The sequence below is a fragment of the Simochromis diagramma genome, unplaced genomic scaffold, assembly GCF_900408965.1.
Source record: "Simochromis diagramma unplaced genomic scaffold, fSimDia1.1 OVJJ01000361.1, whole genome shotgun sequence".
Taxonomy (NCBI): Eukaryota; Metazoa; Chordata; class Actinopteri; order Cichliformes; family Cichlidae; genus Simochromis; species Simochromis diagramma.
Window position 1 is genome coordinate 17676242 of NW_024386860.1, and position 12566 is coordinate 17688807.

At 43.8% G+C, this 12566-nt stretch overlaps 1 protein-coding gene across 2 annotated transcripts; it reads left to right on the top strand.

Moving 5' to 3' along the window:
• The first annotated feature begins 1131 nt into the window (after positions 1 to 1131).
• Positions 1132 to 9755, top strand: psmc4 (proteasome 26S subunit, ATPase 4). 2 transcript variants are annotated; one of them, XM_040031206.1, is made up of 11 exons: positions 1132 to 1247; positions 1746 to 1844; positions 4416 to 4602; positions 4912 to 5058; positions 5228 to 5337; positions 5944 to 6037; positions 6146 to 6313; positions 6419 to 6495; positions 8166 to 8334; positions 8773 to 8828; positions 9318 to 9755. In XM_040031206.1, exons 1-11 carry the CDS (start codon positions 1215 to 1217, stop codon positions 9429 to 9431), a joined length of 1254 nt encoding a protein of 417 aa, XP_039887140.1. In that variant the 5' UTR covers positions 1132 to 1214; the 3' UTR covers positions 9432 to 9755. The 2 variants fall into 2 exon arrangements, with proteins under 2 accessions (XP_039887140.1, XP_039887141.1); XM_040031207.1 differs by lacking the exon at positions 1132 to 1247 and adding an exon at positions 1321 to 1489.
• The last annotated feature ends 2811 nt before the right edge of the window (positions 9756 to 12566 follow it).

Sequence of the window (12566 nt, forward strand, 5' to 3'; positions counted from 1 at the left end):
TGCCGTTACCGGCAGTACCTCCATGGCTACTTCCTGATGCTACAGTAGACTTAACATTGTTGAACAAGAAGAATGAGGATAAGGCATTTACTTTGAACTCTCAGGCGGTACAGGTTTACATTGACCAATATTATAGTTATGTTCAAATATATACGGACGCCTCAAAGAACACAACCGGTCAAACCGGTGTTGCAGTCGTGGTCCCAGAGTTTTCGGTGGAAATGGGTAAAAGGATTAGTGATGGGCTTTCTGTGTACACTGGGGAAATGATCGCAATATTATTAGCTGTTCAGTGGGTGGAGGACGTGAGACCATTACATGCTGTCATTTGTTCAGATTCAAGTTCATCATTGGTCAGTCTACAGCATAGTCACTCAGACAGTAGAGCAGATGTTTTGGCGGAAATTCAGCAGTCACTTTTCCGGATACGCATGATGGGACTTGCAGTCGTGTTTTTGTGGGTGCCAGCACACTATGGCGTATGGGCGAATGAAAAGGCAGATAGAGTTGCAAAGGAGGCCGTAAAACATGGGGTTGACATGGCTGTTAGTTTTGGCCAAGCAGAGATAAGGAGTATGGTAAGGCTAGATATGAGAGCAAGATGGCAAAAGCAGTGGGAGGAGGAAAGGAAGGGACGATGGTTGTATAAGATTCAAAGGAGGGTGGGAGGAATGAGAAATGCAGGACAGACTAGGAGGGAGGAAGTGATCATATCCAGACTGAGATTTGGACATACTGGCTTGAATAATACGTTATTCATGATAGGGAAACATAGTACTGGAAATGTGATTACTGTGGGGTAGAGGAAACTGTAGAACATGTCATGTTGCAGTGTCAGAGGTATCAGGTTGAGAGGAGACAATCAAAATCTCAGTAACCTAAAAATCGAACTGGATCTTGTTGATTTGTTGCGAAAGGAATCGGGAAGTAAAAGTTATCAGGCCTTATTTCAGTTTTTAAAAGAGGGAAACCTGTTTGGAAGGATTTGAGGATTTTTTTTTTTTGAGCGTCGTTCCAGACCATACTCCATACCAGTTGGTGGCGGTAATGCACCTTTCAATTGTTTGCCAACCGCCAGTACAAATGTAAGAAAGAAAGAAAGAAAGAAAGAAAAAAGAACGCTTACACTCCACTTCAGCAGGTGGCGCTAACGCACCTCTACAGTGATTTTCCAACCGCACTACGGAAGCCGTAGAGGAAGAAGAAACTCGAAGATGGAGGATTTGGTGTCTGTTGAGAAGAGTCCGGTAAGAATCGGTTTCCCCGGTTTTCCTTTTCTTACAGTGAATTCTGTGTGATGGGCTTTCGTAAACTCACGTGTTAGAGTGTGTCTGTCAGCGCGTGTGTGTCGCAGTTTGTTTTGCTGGTCGTTAAAACGGTGAACCGCAAACCTGCCGATTCATTCTCAGCGCCGCTGCTATGTCATCCAGTTAGCCGCTAATGTTAGCATCACGTTCGCAGATCTCAAGGAAAATGATTTGTTTTCTAAGTATGTGAGGAGTTTGTAAACCCGTACTCAGTAAATGTGTGTATTAATTAGTCAGATGATGGTTTAATTGCGGAACTCGGTGTTTTAAGCACCGCAAAGTAGTCAGTTATTGGTAGCTAGCTGTGAAAGTAGCTAATGATTGTGATGATTGTGTAAAGCAGCTGCTGTGCGGGTCTCTGTGATTTTGGCTTTGTCCCTGAATGCTGAGGGCTGTTTATAACTCCACATGTTTGTGTTTTTATTGTCGCCTTCGCAGGAAGACATGCCGGCGGTACTGAGCTCCAGACCTCAGACGGGACTCTCCTTCCTGGCACCAGAACCAGAAGATCTGGAGGACCTGTACACCAGATACAAGGTCTTATTATCTTCTGTTTAAGTTTCACAGATTTACACACACTTAAATGGGTCCACTTTGGTAAAAAGACTACAGGAGTCCTGAAAAATGCTATCGTGGAAGGACACTGTTGGTTCTATAGGATTTTGCATTGAATGTTAAGTAGATGGTAAATGGACTGGTTCTTATATATCTTTGTACAACTTGCGTCATTCACACACCTGAGTGCTTTTAATGCACACATTCACAACTTGGGGTTCATTATCTTGCCCAACTAGGGAATTAGAACCACCAACCTCCCAATTAGGTGACCTGCTCTACTTCCTGAGTTAGGAAGGGAAGGTGAGAGGTGGGGGACACAGGTTCATGTAGAAGGCAGTTAGGTCCAAATTAGTGGCTTTTTCTGATTTCAAAGCTCTTCTCACATGGGCATCAGCAGGTTTCTGCTGGGATGTGGTGGAAGACACAGGAGAAGAAGTGCAGCTGACTCAGTGGATCTGCTTCAGTAGCAAACAGCAAATTAATGGCGACTTCAAAACAGACCAAGTGAGAGACCCGTACTTATTTGAAGTTCACCGCCTGGAAAACAGTGGGCGGTGCATTATAGATCCAGGATTATACTTTGTTGGGTCCACTTGACAGAAATGTGGATGCATGTACCCTTTAGGCTTCAAACAAATTGTTGATGGTGTCATCAAGCTGCGCCTGTTTTGGTCGAAAGCATTGCAGCAGCTGGAAACAACGTCATCTGCAAATTATGGCAAATAACAAAGAGACAAAGCACTTTTGGAATATGGGGAAAGCCAAAAACTGCGCTTCCTCCACTTCCGTACCATTGATTCATTAATGTTGAATTCTCACCAGCTGCTCTATTCCCATGTAGTTGCACTATATGAATAACTAACCTGGTATTGTGGATGAATGATCTCAGTTGTTCTCCAGGCTGAAGTTTGGCCCGTGTACAGCATCCTGCTATGCGACTGCATTTGTCCCTGACCACCAGAATCCCTCACGTTAACGTTTATCGAGTGGGGAAAAAAGTTGGCGTTCATCCTCCAGCTTCACTGTGTTTATGTTATGCTAACATAGCTGTGTCGCTAGCAGTCACGTAGCACATCATTATATACCTGCTAGTCCAACTTCAGTAACCCTGCAAACGCCACTGCTGTTTAGTTTCATTTATGTTGGAAGTGATAGCAGAGCTGTACGTTTGAATTTTCTCAGAAATCTCTCAGTCAGAACATGCTATATCATGTTTAGGTGGAAACTAGCGAGCTAACTTCCTGCTAACTTCTAACTCCGTTGAATTTAATAAATTCTGTTTTCATGGATGTTAAACGTAATTGTTACACCTAGTAAAGCAGCAACGCTGATCATTTTATTACAGATGAAATAATTTAGACAGTTTTTAACTCTCAGTGATGCCGCAGTGTTCGTTTGACTCTGGGACCTGAAGCTGATGGAGTTTAGGACCCAGATTACTCCTGACTACGGCAGCCGTAATGCTCTGACGATCCATCAAGCAGTGCGGCTTCATAGCTACCAAAGTCGTATAATTTTTGGACAGATTTCTGCGCGCCGTGTAGCACATAAAATCGGTTCGAGGTGAGTAAACACAACCAGAATTCATACATAAGGCAAACTGACGATTTTTGAGAAAATTAAAGGATTTTAAGTGTGCCTTATAGTGTGTGAAATACGTTATACAGAAGAAAAGAATATATCGCGATACATATCGTTCCCGCACATGCTTCAAATTATACCGTGATATGGACTTTAGGGCATATCGCCCTAGTCTGCAGCTTTCTGTGTCCACATTGTCTTGCTGTTGTCGCCCTCACAAACATGCCAGAAATGGTGTCACGGCTGTTGCCACTTGTTGCGCTCTGGTGTCATTTCAGCTTGTTACACGCACACTCTGGTGTGAGTGGCACATCTGTGTTTATTTTCATTACAGTGACATATGTATATATGAGCAAGTAGTATTACTATGAGATGCTGAAAGAAAGAAAGAAAGAAAACAGAAAAACCTTCACCATCACTTTCCTGCTCTTTGAAATGTCGAGGAAAAGTGCCGAGCATGTACAATGTGTGGACGTGGCCTCAGTAACAGTACCAATAGTTGAAGTGTTGAGAGGATGTTCAGGGTGAACATGTTTAATAACAGTTGCTTTTGTCTTTGGAACATTCAGTGTTTCTCAGCTGGGGGAAAAAGGTTGGTTTCAGAGCTGTCAACAAAATTTCAAAAAATGTTTATAGAATCAAGTAAATCATTTTTTACTCAGAATTCCACGTAGTGTGTGTGTGGTTAGGATAAACAGCCTGTGCTACTGTGGGCTGGTGGTCCCTGCAAGACAAAGTTTACAGTCAAAACGCCCTCTGCTCAGGGCTTAACTATGTCCTTCAGCGCTCTCACATTTTGCTTAGTTTGAATTCAAATTTTTGTTTCTAATCATCATGTTAAATAATCCAGGTGAAGTTATTGTGGCTGTTTTCATCGAGCAGCCTTTGGCATGGAAGCTGCAGATGTGACCTGCAGCTCCACCTTCATCTCCAGCAGGCTCTCACGCTGCTTTTGCTGTGTCTTTGCAGAAGCTGCAGCAGGAGCTCGAGTTCCTGGAGGTGCAGGAGGAGTACATCAAAGATGAGCAGAAGAATCTGAAGAAGGAGTTCCTGCACGCTCAGGAGGAGGTGAAGAGGATACAGAGCATCCCTCTCGTCATTGGCCAGTTCCTGGAAGCTGTTGACCAGAACACAGCTATTGTTGGTTCCACTACAGGTACTGTGGGGGCAAAAAGGCAAACTTTAATAGATCTACTAAACCAAAAGAAAGGGTTCTCTATTAGCATAAATGGAATATTACATCACTTGGAAATCAGTAATAATTGTTTTTGCTATCTTTCAGCAAGCCCTTTAACCTGACTCTGTGATAAATAATTAAACCCATAGATTATAAATGAATGAAGCTGCAGATGATGCATACAGGCTTTATCATGTTCCGGCTTTCAGATATGCCGTGTGCCGTGTACGCCTTAAATGTGTAATGAGCCCTGTTCCTCCTCCTTATTCCTCGTTGTCAACCTTTCAGGGTCGAACTACTATGTGCGGATCCTGAGCACCATCGACAGAGAGCTGCTGAAGCCCAACGCCTCGGTGGCCTTACATAAGCACAGCAACGCTCTGGTGGACGTGCTCCCCCCGGAGGCCGACAGCAGCATCATGATGCTGACGTCAGGTACGAAGACTTCAGGCTCTGACATGTTCAAGCCCTGTCGTGCAAACTCATCACAGTGGGCCGGAGCTTTCTTTGTTTCTGCGCTCGCGTCTCATTAAAAATATCTGAAGCTGGCGCGTTCACTTTAACCATCAGAGCTGCTTTAACTTGTGTGTGTTTCTGCTTCCAGACCAAAAGCCTGACGTGATGTATGCCGACATTGGTGGTATGGACATTCAGAAGCAGGAAGTGAGAGAAGCTGTGGAGCTGCCTCTCACACACTTTGAGCTCTATAAACAGGTCAGATATTCAAGTGACATTTTCACACTCGTCATGGTCCACACTGCTAAACGCCAGACGCACAAACGGTAACTAAAGCCAAGTGTTAACTACACCTGGTCTTAGCAGTGCAACACAAAGGTTAAAAAAAGAAAGTTTTAAAAATATAAAATGAGATTTACATTGAGCGCAGTGGTCGTCTATGCTTCCTAGACGTGCTCCAAACTAGTCACATGACTTCTGGCCACAGGCTGTATATAAAATATGGACGTCGTGTCAGCGTTTGGAAAGTGAAGCCAGTGTAAACCTTAACCTTGATTCTTCATAATGACCTGCAGGACCATTATTGTATAGATGTGTATGAGAGAACCTCAGTAAAAACCTTCCTGATAGGTTTATGATCTCAGTCGCTGTTGAATAAAACATGTTAACTTTGTACATTTTAGCTCCATGAAAGTTTAAAAAAAGACTCATTGGGGGATACATGTAGACTGTAGTACACAGCTACGGCCAGAAGGTGGCAGAAATGCTTGAAGATGTTTGTCAACAATGACTGTGCAACAAATGTAAACAAAGGATGTTACATGAGTTATTTTTTCATATTCAGCCTTCTGACTTTTTCCTCAGATTGGCATCGACCCACCCAGGGGCGTCCTTATGTACGGACCTCCAGGCTGCGGTAAGACCATGTTGGCCAAAGCCGTGGCTCACCACACTACAGGTAAGTGCAGCAGGACGTGATGTGCACCTGTAATACATTTAACTTTAAAAGGCTTTAATGTGATTTTTATAATAAGTTGTGTTTCACCGATTTTCTCTCTGCCTGCAGCGGCGTTCATCCGCGTGGTCGGCTCCGAGTTTGTTCAGAAGTATTTGGGGGAAGGTCCTCGTATGGTGAGGGACGTGTTCCGGCTGGCGAAAGAAAACGCCCCCGCCATCATCTTCATCGACGAGATCGACGCCATCGCAACGAAGCGTTTCGATGCACAGACCGGAGGTACGAAACAGCCCGACTTTTATACATGTTGTTTTTAGCCCCTGTCCTGCACGCGACTGTCTGCGTGACGAACTCGGCCGTCTAAGCTCTTTGTTTCCTCTGCAGCTGACAGGGAAGTGCAGAGAATCTTACTCGAGCTGCTCAATCAGATGGACGGATTCGACCAGAATGTCAACGTCAAGGTGAGCCGAGCCTCTTAACTGTTTCCCCCTGTGGCTGCACCACCTCTCTGCGTGCTGACTCGAGCTGCATTTCATTCACTGCATCGTTATCACTGCGTCTGCTGCAATCCAGCTTAGAGAGCATCCCCGAGGCTCACGGCGTCATTCATCAGCACCTTAAATGGACATTTTGCCCTTGAGCTGTTTACACATGGAGTGCAGCTAAGACTTGTACAAAGAACTCCTTCCTGTTCTGATGAATGCTATAACCCAGAAAGGTTTTTGGGCAGATTTGTTTTTCTCTGCCAAAATAGTTCTTACAGTGAGAAAAGTGCAGGAACTTGATGGTTAAAATGTTACAAATGCACACGCTCAGAAATAATCAGGAACACTGTATCGTATTTATTCTCATTTGTGTCATTAACAGTTTTTATTTGTGCTTATTTATGTGAGCATATTTATCATATGTAACAGATTCATGTAGTGTAGGTAAATCCTGTCTACTCTTTGTGGTCTGAAGCTTGCTTTGAAGGTGATTGCTGTTCAATTGCAGGCAGACAATTTCAGGCTCTGGTTGCCTAGGTAACCCACTAATATATTTACTGTCAGGTTACATGTCAATCGGCCTTTGCTGTGCTCTCACTGGCAGTCACTTGAGGCGATCGCCTGAAAGCTGAGAAAAGTTTCTCGGGTTATTTTCTGTTTTTTATAGTCGCTCGATGTGGGGAAATCTCACTGAGATCATGTGGTCTTCAGTCGCCACGTTGCTTCCAGTTTGGACGCAGCTCAAGCCGAGAGTAGTCCTCCAAAGAAATGATTATCCACTCTTCCGAATCATTTCTTCGCCATATTTCCAAAGTGAGTTTAAGGCCTTTAATGAGGATCAATCTGCCTGTCGTGACGCTGGTTTGGACCACTTTCTTAGTATGTTTATCTTCTTCTAACTCTGGATGTTTTCCCAGAATAAATATTCTGAGACTGAATTCCTAACATATCACAGATGTTCTTGTCCAAAGTCTCTGAACGTTACGTGACGTACAGCCTGGAGTAAATCATCCTCCTGTCCCGTCCAGTAAAAACAACACACGTCTCTAAAGTTAAGTAACCTTTAGTTCATTGACATTAGTTTATTCTTCCACAGTATCCAGTCCCATTCTTCATCATCCCAGCACAGAATAATATACAAAGACTGTGTTTTCTTCCAAAATTCAAAATTACTGTGTCAAGAAGTTCAGCAGCTGTCGGAGCGGTAAATTAGATCTAAAGGGCCGTAATGGCAGATCGTGGAGGATTTAAAGAAGCGAGATCCAAGTATTCCAAACTGGTACTTCATATAATAACCATTGTAAATAAATAAAGCTCATTGTGCGTTATCTTTTTATAAATAGTTGAAAATGCCATGAAAAAGCAAAGATTTCCGACAACACGACGCAGGCTCACTGCAGCTCGACGGTGTTTACAGCAGAGTGATGTCACTCCCTGCTGTCCTCCATCACCTCCACCTGTTGGTTTTCTCTTTATTTTTTCTGTTTTTCATTTGAAGAGCTTAAGAGTTCAAGGAAACCCCTGTGGAGAGACAGTCCAAGTTAAAGAATAATCATGTCTGTGCCTTTATTAAGTGAACACATCACATGTCACGTTTACAATCATGTGCTTTAAGAACATGTCAACCCCCTCTTCCCCGTCTTCAGGTGATCATGGCCACCAACAGAGCCGACACTCTGGACCCGGCTCTGCTCCGTCCGGGTCGTCTGGACAGGAAGATCGAGTTCCCGTTGCCCGACCGCAGGCAGAAGCGTCTCATTTTCTCCACCATCACCAGTAAAATGAACCTGTCGGAGGAGGTCGACCTGGAGGACTGTATCCTTTTGGCCCTTGAGCTTATTTTGTTCCTGCTCTGCAGCGTTCACCACAGCACGTAGTAACTGTCTCACTTCAGGTTTTCTCATTTAAACGGTTCACTGTGAGTTTCTACATTGTTGGGTTTCGTTTCCGACTCTGGGCTGTTGACTTCTTTGGCTGGAGGTTTTGTTGTGTTCAGTCTGCGAGTCTTTCCATCTGCGTTTACTTTTGCATGTCTGTCCTCCACATTATTCACTTGGATTCAGGGCCGAACTGGTTTCGACACTCGCGTTTGGCATAAAACACACCAACGGCTTGCTTTGCATTGTAAAGTGTTAGAGATGAAAATGTGCTCCCTGCGTACTGTTTACATCGCACCTCCTCCATAGACACCTCATCACTGCTGCTGATTCATTGAATGCTGTTTTTGTTGATTCGGCCTTCACTGACACACAGATGTGGCCCGACCAGACAAGATCTCTGGAGCTGACATCAACTCCATCTGCCAGGAGGTGAGCTATGCACTACACCTACTTGTTTACACTTTTTTTTAAAAATAATGTATCCATTAAGTATGAGTTATTAGTGATAATGTCTTAAATACAGTTTGGAGACGTCTTAAAATTTGATCTGCTGTGAGCTGAATGTTACTTCAATCAGCCAGTTTTAAATGTAGAAGCTTTTTTGAGCCGTTCGCTCCACGTGTTTAAATTTGGGAGTTTTCCGTCCGATGCTTTTCCTGACGCCACCTAAAGGGGGTTTGTGTCACCAGCTGGAACTGAATCGGCGACCTTTTGTTGACGACCTCTTCCTAAAAGCGTCGGCTCAATTTCAATTTAAAGCTACAAGATCATAAAACGAGCGCCAAACGTGGCCAAAAACCACCTGTGTGAGATTTTGTGTTTATTCTGGGAACTTTAAGTTAGACTTATAATGGTTTTAACCTTATTTACTTTCATAATAAGATAAAACTGATTACTTTTCTTCTTGTCTTGTCTCAGGCCGGCATGTTGGCAGTGCGAGAGAACAGGTACATCGTCCTCGCCAAAGATTTTGAAAAAGCCTACAAAACGGTCATCAAAAAGGACGAGCAGGAGCACGAGTTCTACAAGTAGACGGGAAAGATCATCGGGAAGAATAAAGATGTCCAGACACACGTCTGTTATTGATTTCCGTCTGTGTCTGTAACTACGGCGAGTCTTTTGTGAATTCACGACCTGCGTTGATTTTTTTGGACTAAATTTACTCACTGTGGCGCTCGTGGCCTCACGTCAGCCCCGTGTCACACCACCATGTGAAGGAGTGTGTTTTCCTACATGCGCTCCTCAGGTTCCTAAAATATCTGGCCCTGACTCTAGCTAGGATAGAGCATTTGTATCTGTGTGTAGTCTGAATAACCCGAGAAATACATTAAAGATGTTTTCCATAAAAACAGGAAATGATGGTGATTGTTTTTCTACTTCTGGCTGAGCCATTAGAGCAGCAACAAATGTTTGTTATTCGATGGAGAATATTAAGCGGGAGTCACTTTAATTGATTTAAACGCAGTCTCGCATATTTTAGGGTGGACCTTAGAGCCACGGCAGTTTTAGATGCTTCGATGCTGACTTCATTTTTCAGATCCAGCAGTCGCTGCGTTGTCACCACTCCGGACCAGCACCAGCCTTTTCATTTCATCTTTGTGGCACCGAAGCACCCGTTTAGACCTGATACTCACTCTCTGGGTGGGACTTGGCTTCATCGATGGGGATCAAACAACACAAAAGCTACCTGTTCTTTAACGGCGTCATTAATGGCTGAAGTAATATCAGGTACAATCACAACATTTACCAGATAAAATATACATTTATTAATCAGCAGTGGGAGCCATACATGAGATAGATGTAGTCCCGTGTGGATAAACTGCTGCCGCTTTTTGGCTTCTGGAGTTGACAGAGTCGACTCAGATGGATGCCGGTGCTGGGCCGAGCTTCTCGGCGCACCCCTGCCGGTCTTTGCGTCTCTGTTTTTAAGTTTGCCCGTGAGTTGAAGCATTGCAGCTGGAGGTTACCGCTGCCCCTTGAAGTGGGAGGAAGATGATTAGGAAATCAAATACACAAGTTAAAGAACCGCCTGTCCATCAGAGTGGTGGTACCTACAGGGGCGTGGTAGGAAGGATGTAGGTGACCTGGTCGAAATAAAAGGGACAGAGCTGCGGGATCGCTATTTCTGGGCAGGAGGACATCCTGGTGAATATTTGATCCACCCTGTGGTTTCTCCCAAAGCACTGTCGAGGGAAGAGTCTGTACCACAGGCCTGACACCAGAACATCCATGCTGCTTTGAGCCGTTGAGGCGCTGACAGGAAGTAAGCTGTAGCGAGGTGGCTGGCCTGTCATCTCGATAACTGTTATCTTCGCGGAAACAGGTAAACAAAGGTGATTCAGTGCAGAGGCAGCCACAGCGATCATTCATCTAAACGCTTGTCTTCTGAAAGCATAAATGTTATCATCTCTTACCTTAAATGTGTTTGTAACCTGCTGCAGGCGATGAGTGAGTTGTTTATCTTTAAATTCCAGATCATCACAGTTTTAAATGACGACTTTGGAATGAGTATACAGACTGTATATTAAAGATGGATGGGTCCTAGCTGACATTTTTTGGGGGGGGCTCCGTGTGCCCGTCTATAGACACACCCTTACTGAACCCAAAATATGATTATCATACAGAACAGCAGTTCAAAACCTGCTGACAGCTGACGGCAGTGCCTCCCAACGAAATGAATGTCAGCTTTGATTTCTGTGAACCAAATTCAGATTAAATGGAAATTACTGCAGTGAGCTTTCTCTACCAGCACACATCCTGCTATGCTTCCTGTGCCATTTACCCTTTAGCCACTCGCCTAGCAGGAAATGTATGCACCTCACGAAACTCATGGCCTTATTCTGGATTATGTAATTGCCAGGGACACCCTCAAAACCTAAAAGTATAAAATAAAGTTGAGCCCACCACTGATTGTATTACAGGTAATATTTCAGGGTAAGATTTATAGATTTGTAATTCAGATGAAATGTCTGTACAAAGGTCGGGAAAACAACTAATCTCCTTTAGGAACCTGAAAAAATAATAAAGCCATAAACAGTGAACAGAGGCACTGAGTTATTAAGAATATAACAGACTTGACTTCTAAAAACTGCCCTCAGGTTTGGCTGTGGAGGAATAAAGCACATTTACACAAAGACAGCACTCAGGTACAACCCTGAGGTACTTGTACTGGAGTATTTCCACGTTATACTACTTTATGCTTTCACTCAGTCCAGAGAGAAATGTTTAGTCTCTACTCCACTGTACTTACTAAGCTTTACTTCATGCACGATGGCTAACATAGCAGGCTTAAAAACAACACATTGTTGAAGTGCACTCGTTCTGCTCATTCTCAGCTCCATGTTTTTAATGTTGGACTGTACTGGAGCAGCTTTGCATGAGTCACAGTTCAAAATAATGCTTATTTGTCTTACACTGGGCTTTTGTGCTTCCCCTTGGATTTTATTAAATGAACCCAACCCCCAGTCAACATACATATAATGTGCCACGTTTCCCAAAACTGAAGGTCTATGCTGACACTTCATTTTCTCGGTACCATTCATAATATTAATTACCTATAACTGTGCTCAACCATCCAACGTGATGGACAGTGCACAAGAGAGAGCGCATCCAGGGTGGAGACGAGTGTCAGAGGTCATTTGTGACAGAAGGATAGCAGGAGAAGTGAAAGGGCAAACTTACAAGATGGTAGTGAGACCTGCTGTGACGCATGATTTTGAGACAAAAAGGTGGAAGGCTGAGCTGAAGATGTTAGGATTTCACTGGGAGAGACCGGGATGAACAGGATTATAATTGGACGTGTCAGAGGGACAGCTCAGCTTGAGCAGTTTGGAGACAGAGTCTGTGGAGAGCCAGGACTGAGACGTTTGCACATGTGCAGAGGAGGGATGATGTAAATGAGGGGCAACGAATGATGAAGAAGCTGCCACACAGGAGGAAAAAGGAAAAGCTCAGAGAAGATTCATGGATGTGATGAAGGAGGACATCCAGATGGTTAGTGTGACACAGGAGGGGGGTGACCCTTAAAAAGGGCAGCAGATAGAAGTACAGGTTAAAGATTACAGCTGGAGAATGTAATTAAAATACATCACAGACAGCAGTGATAAAGAAACATGTAAAAAAATAACCAAGGATGATTTCCATATTCATTGCTAGCTTTTATGTCAA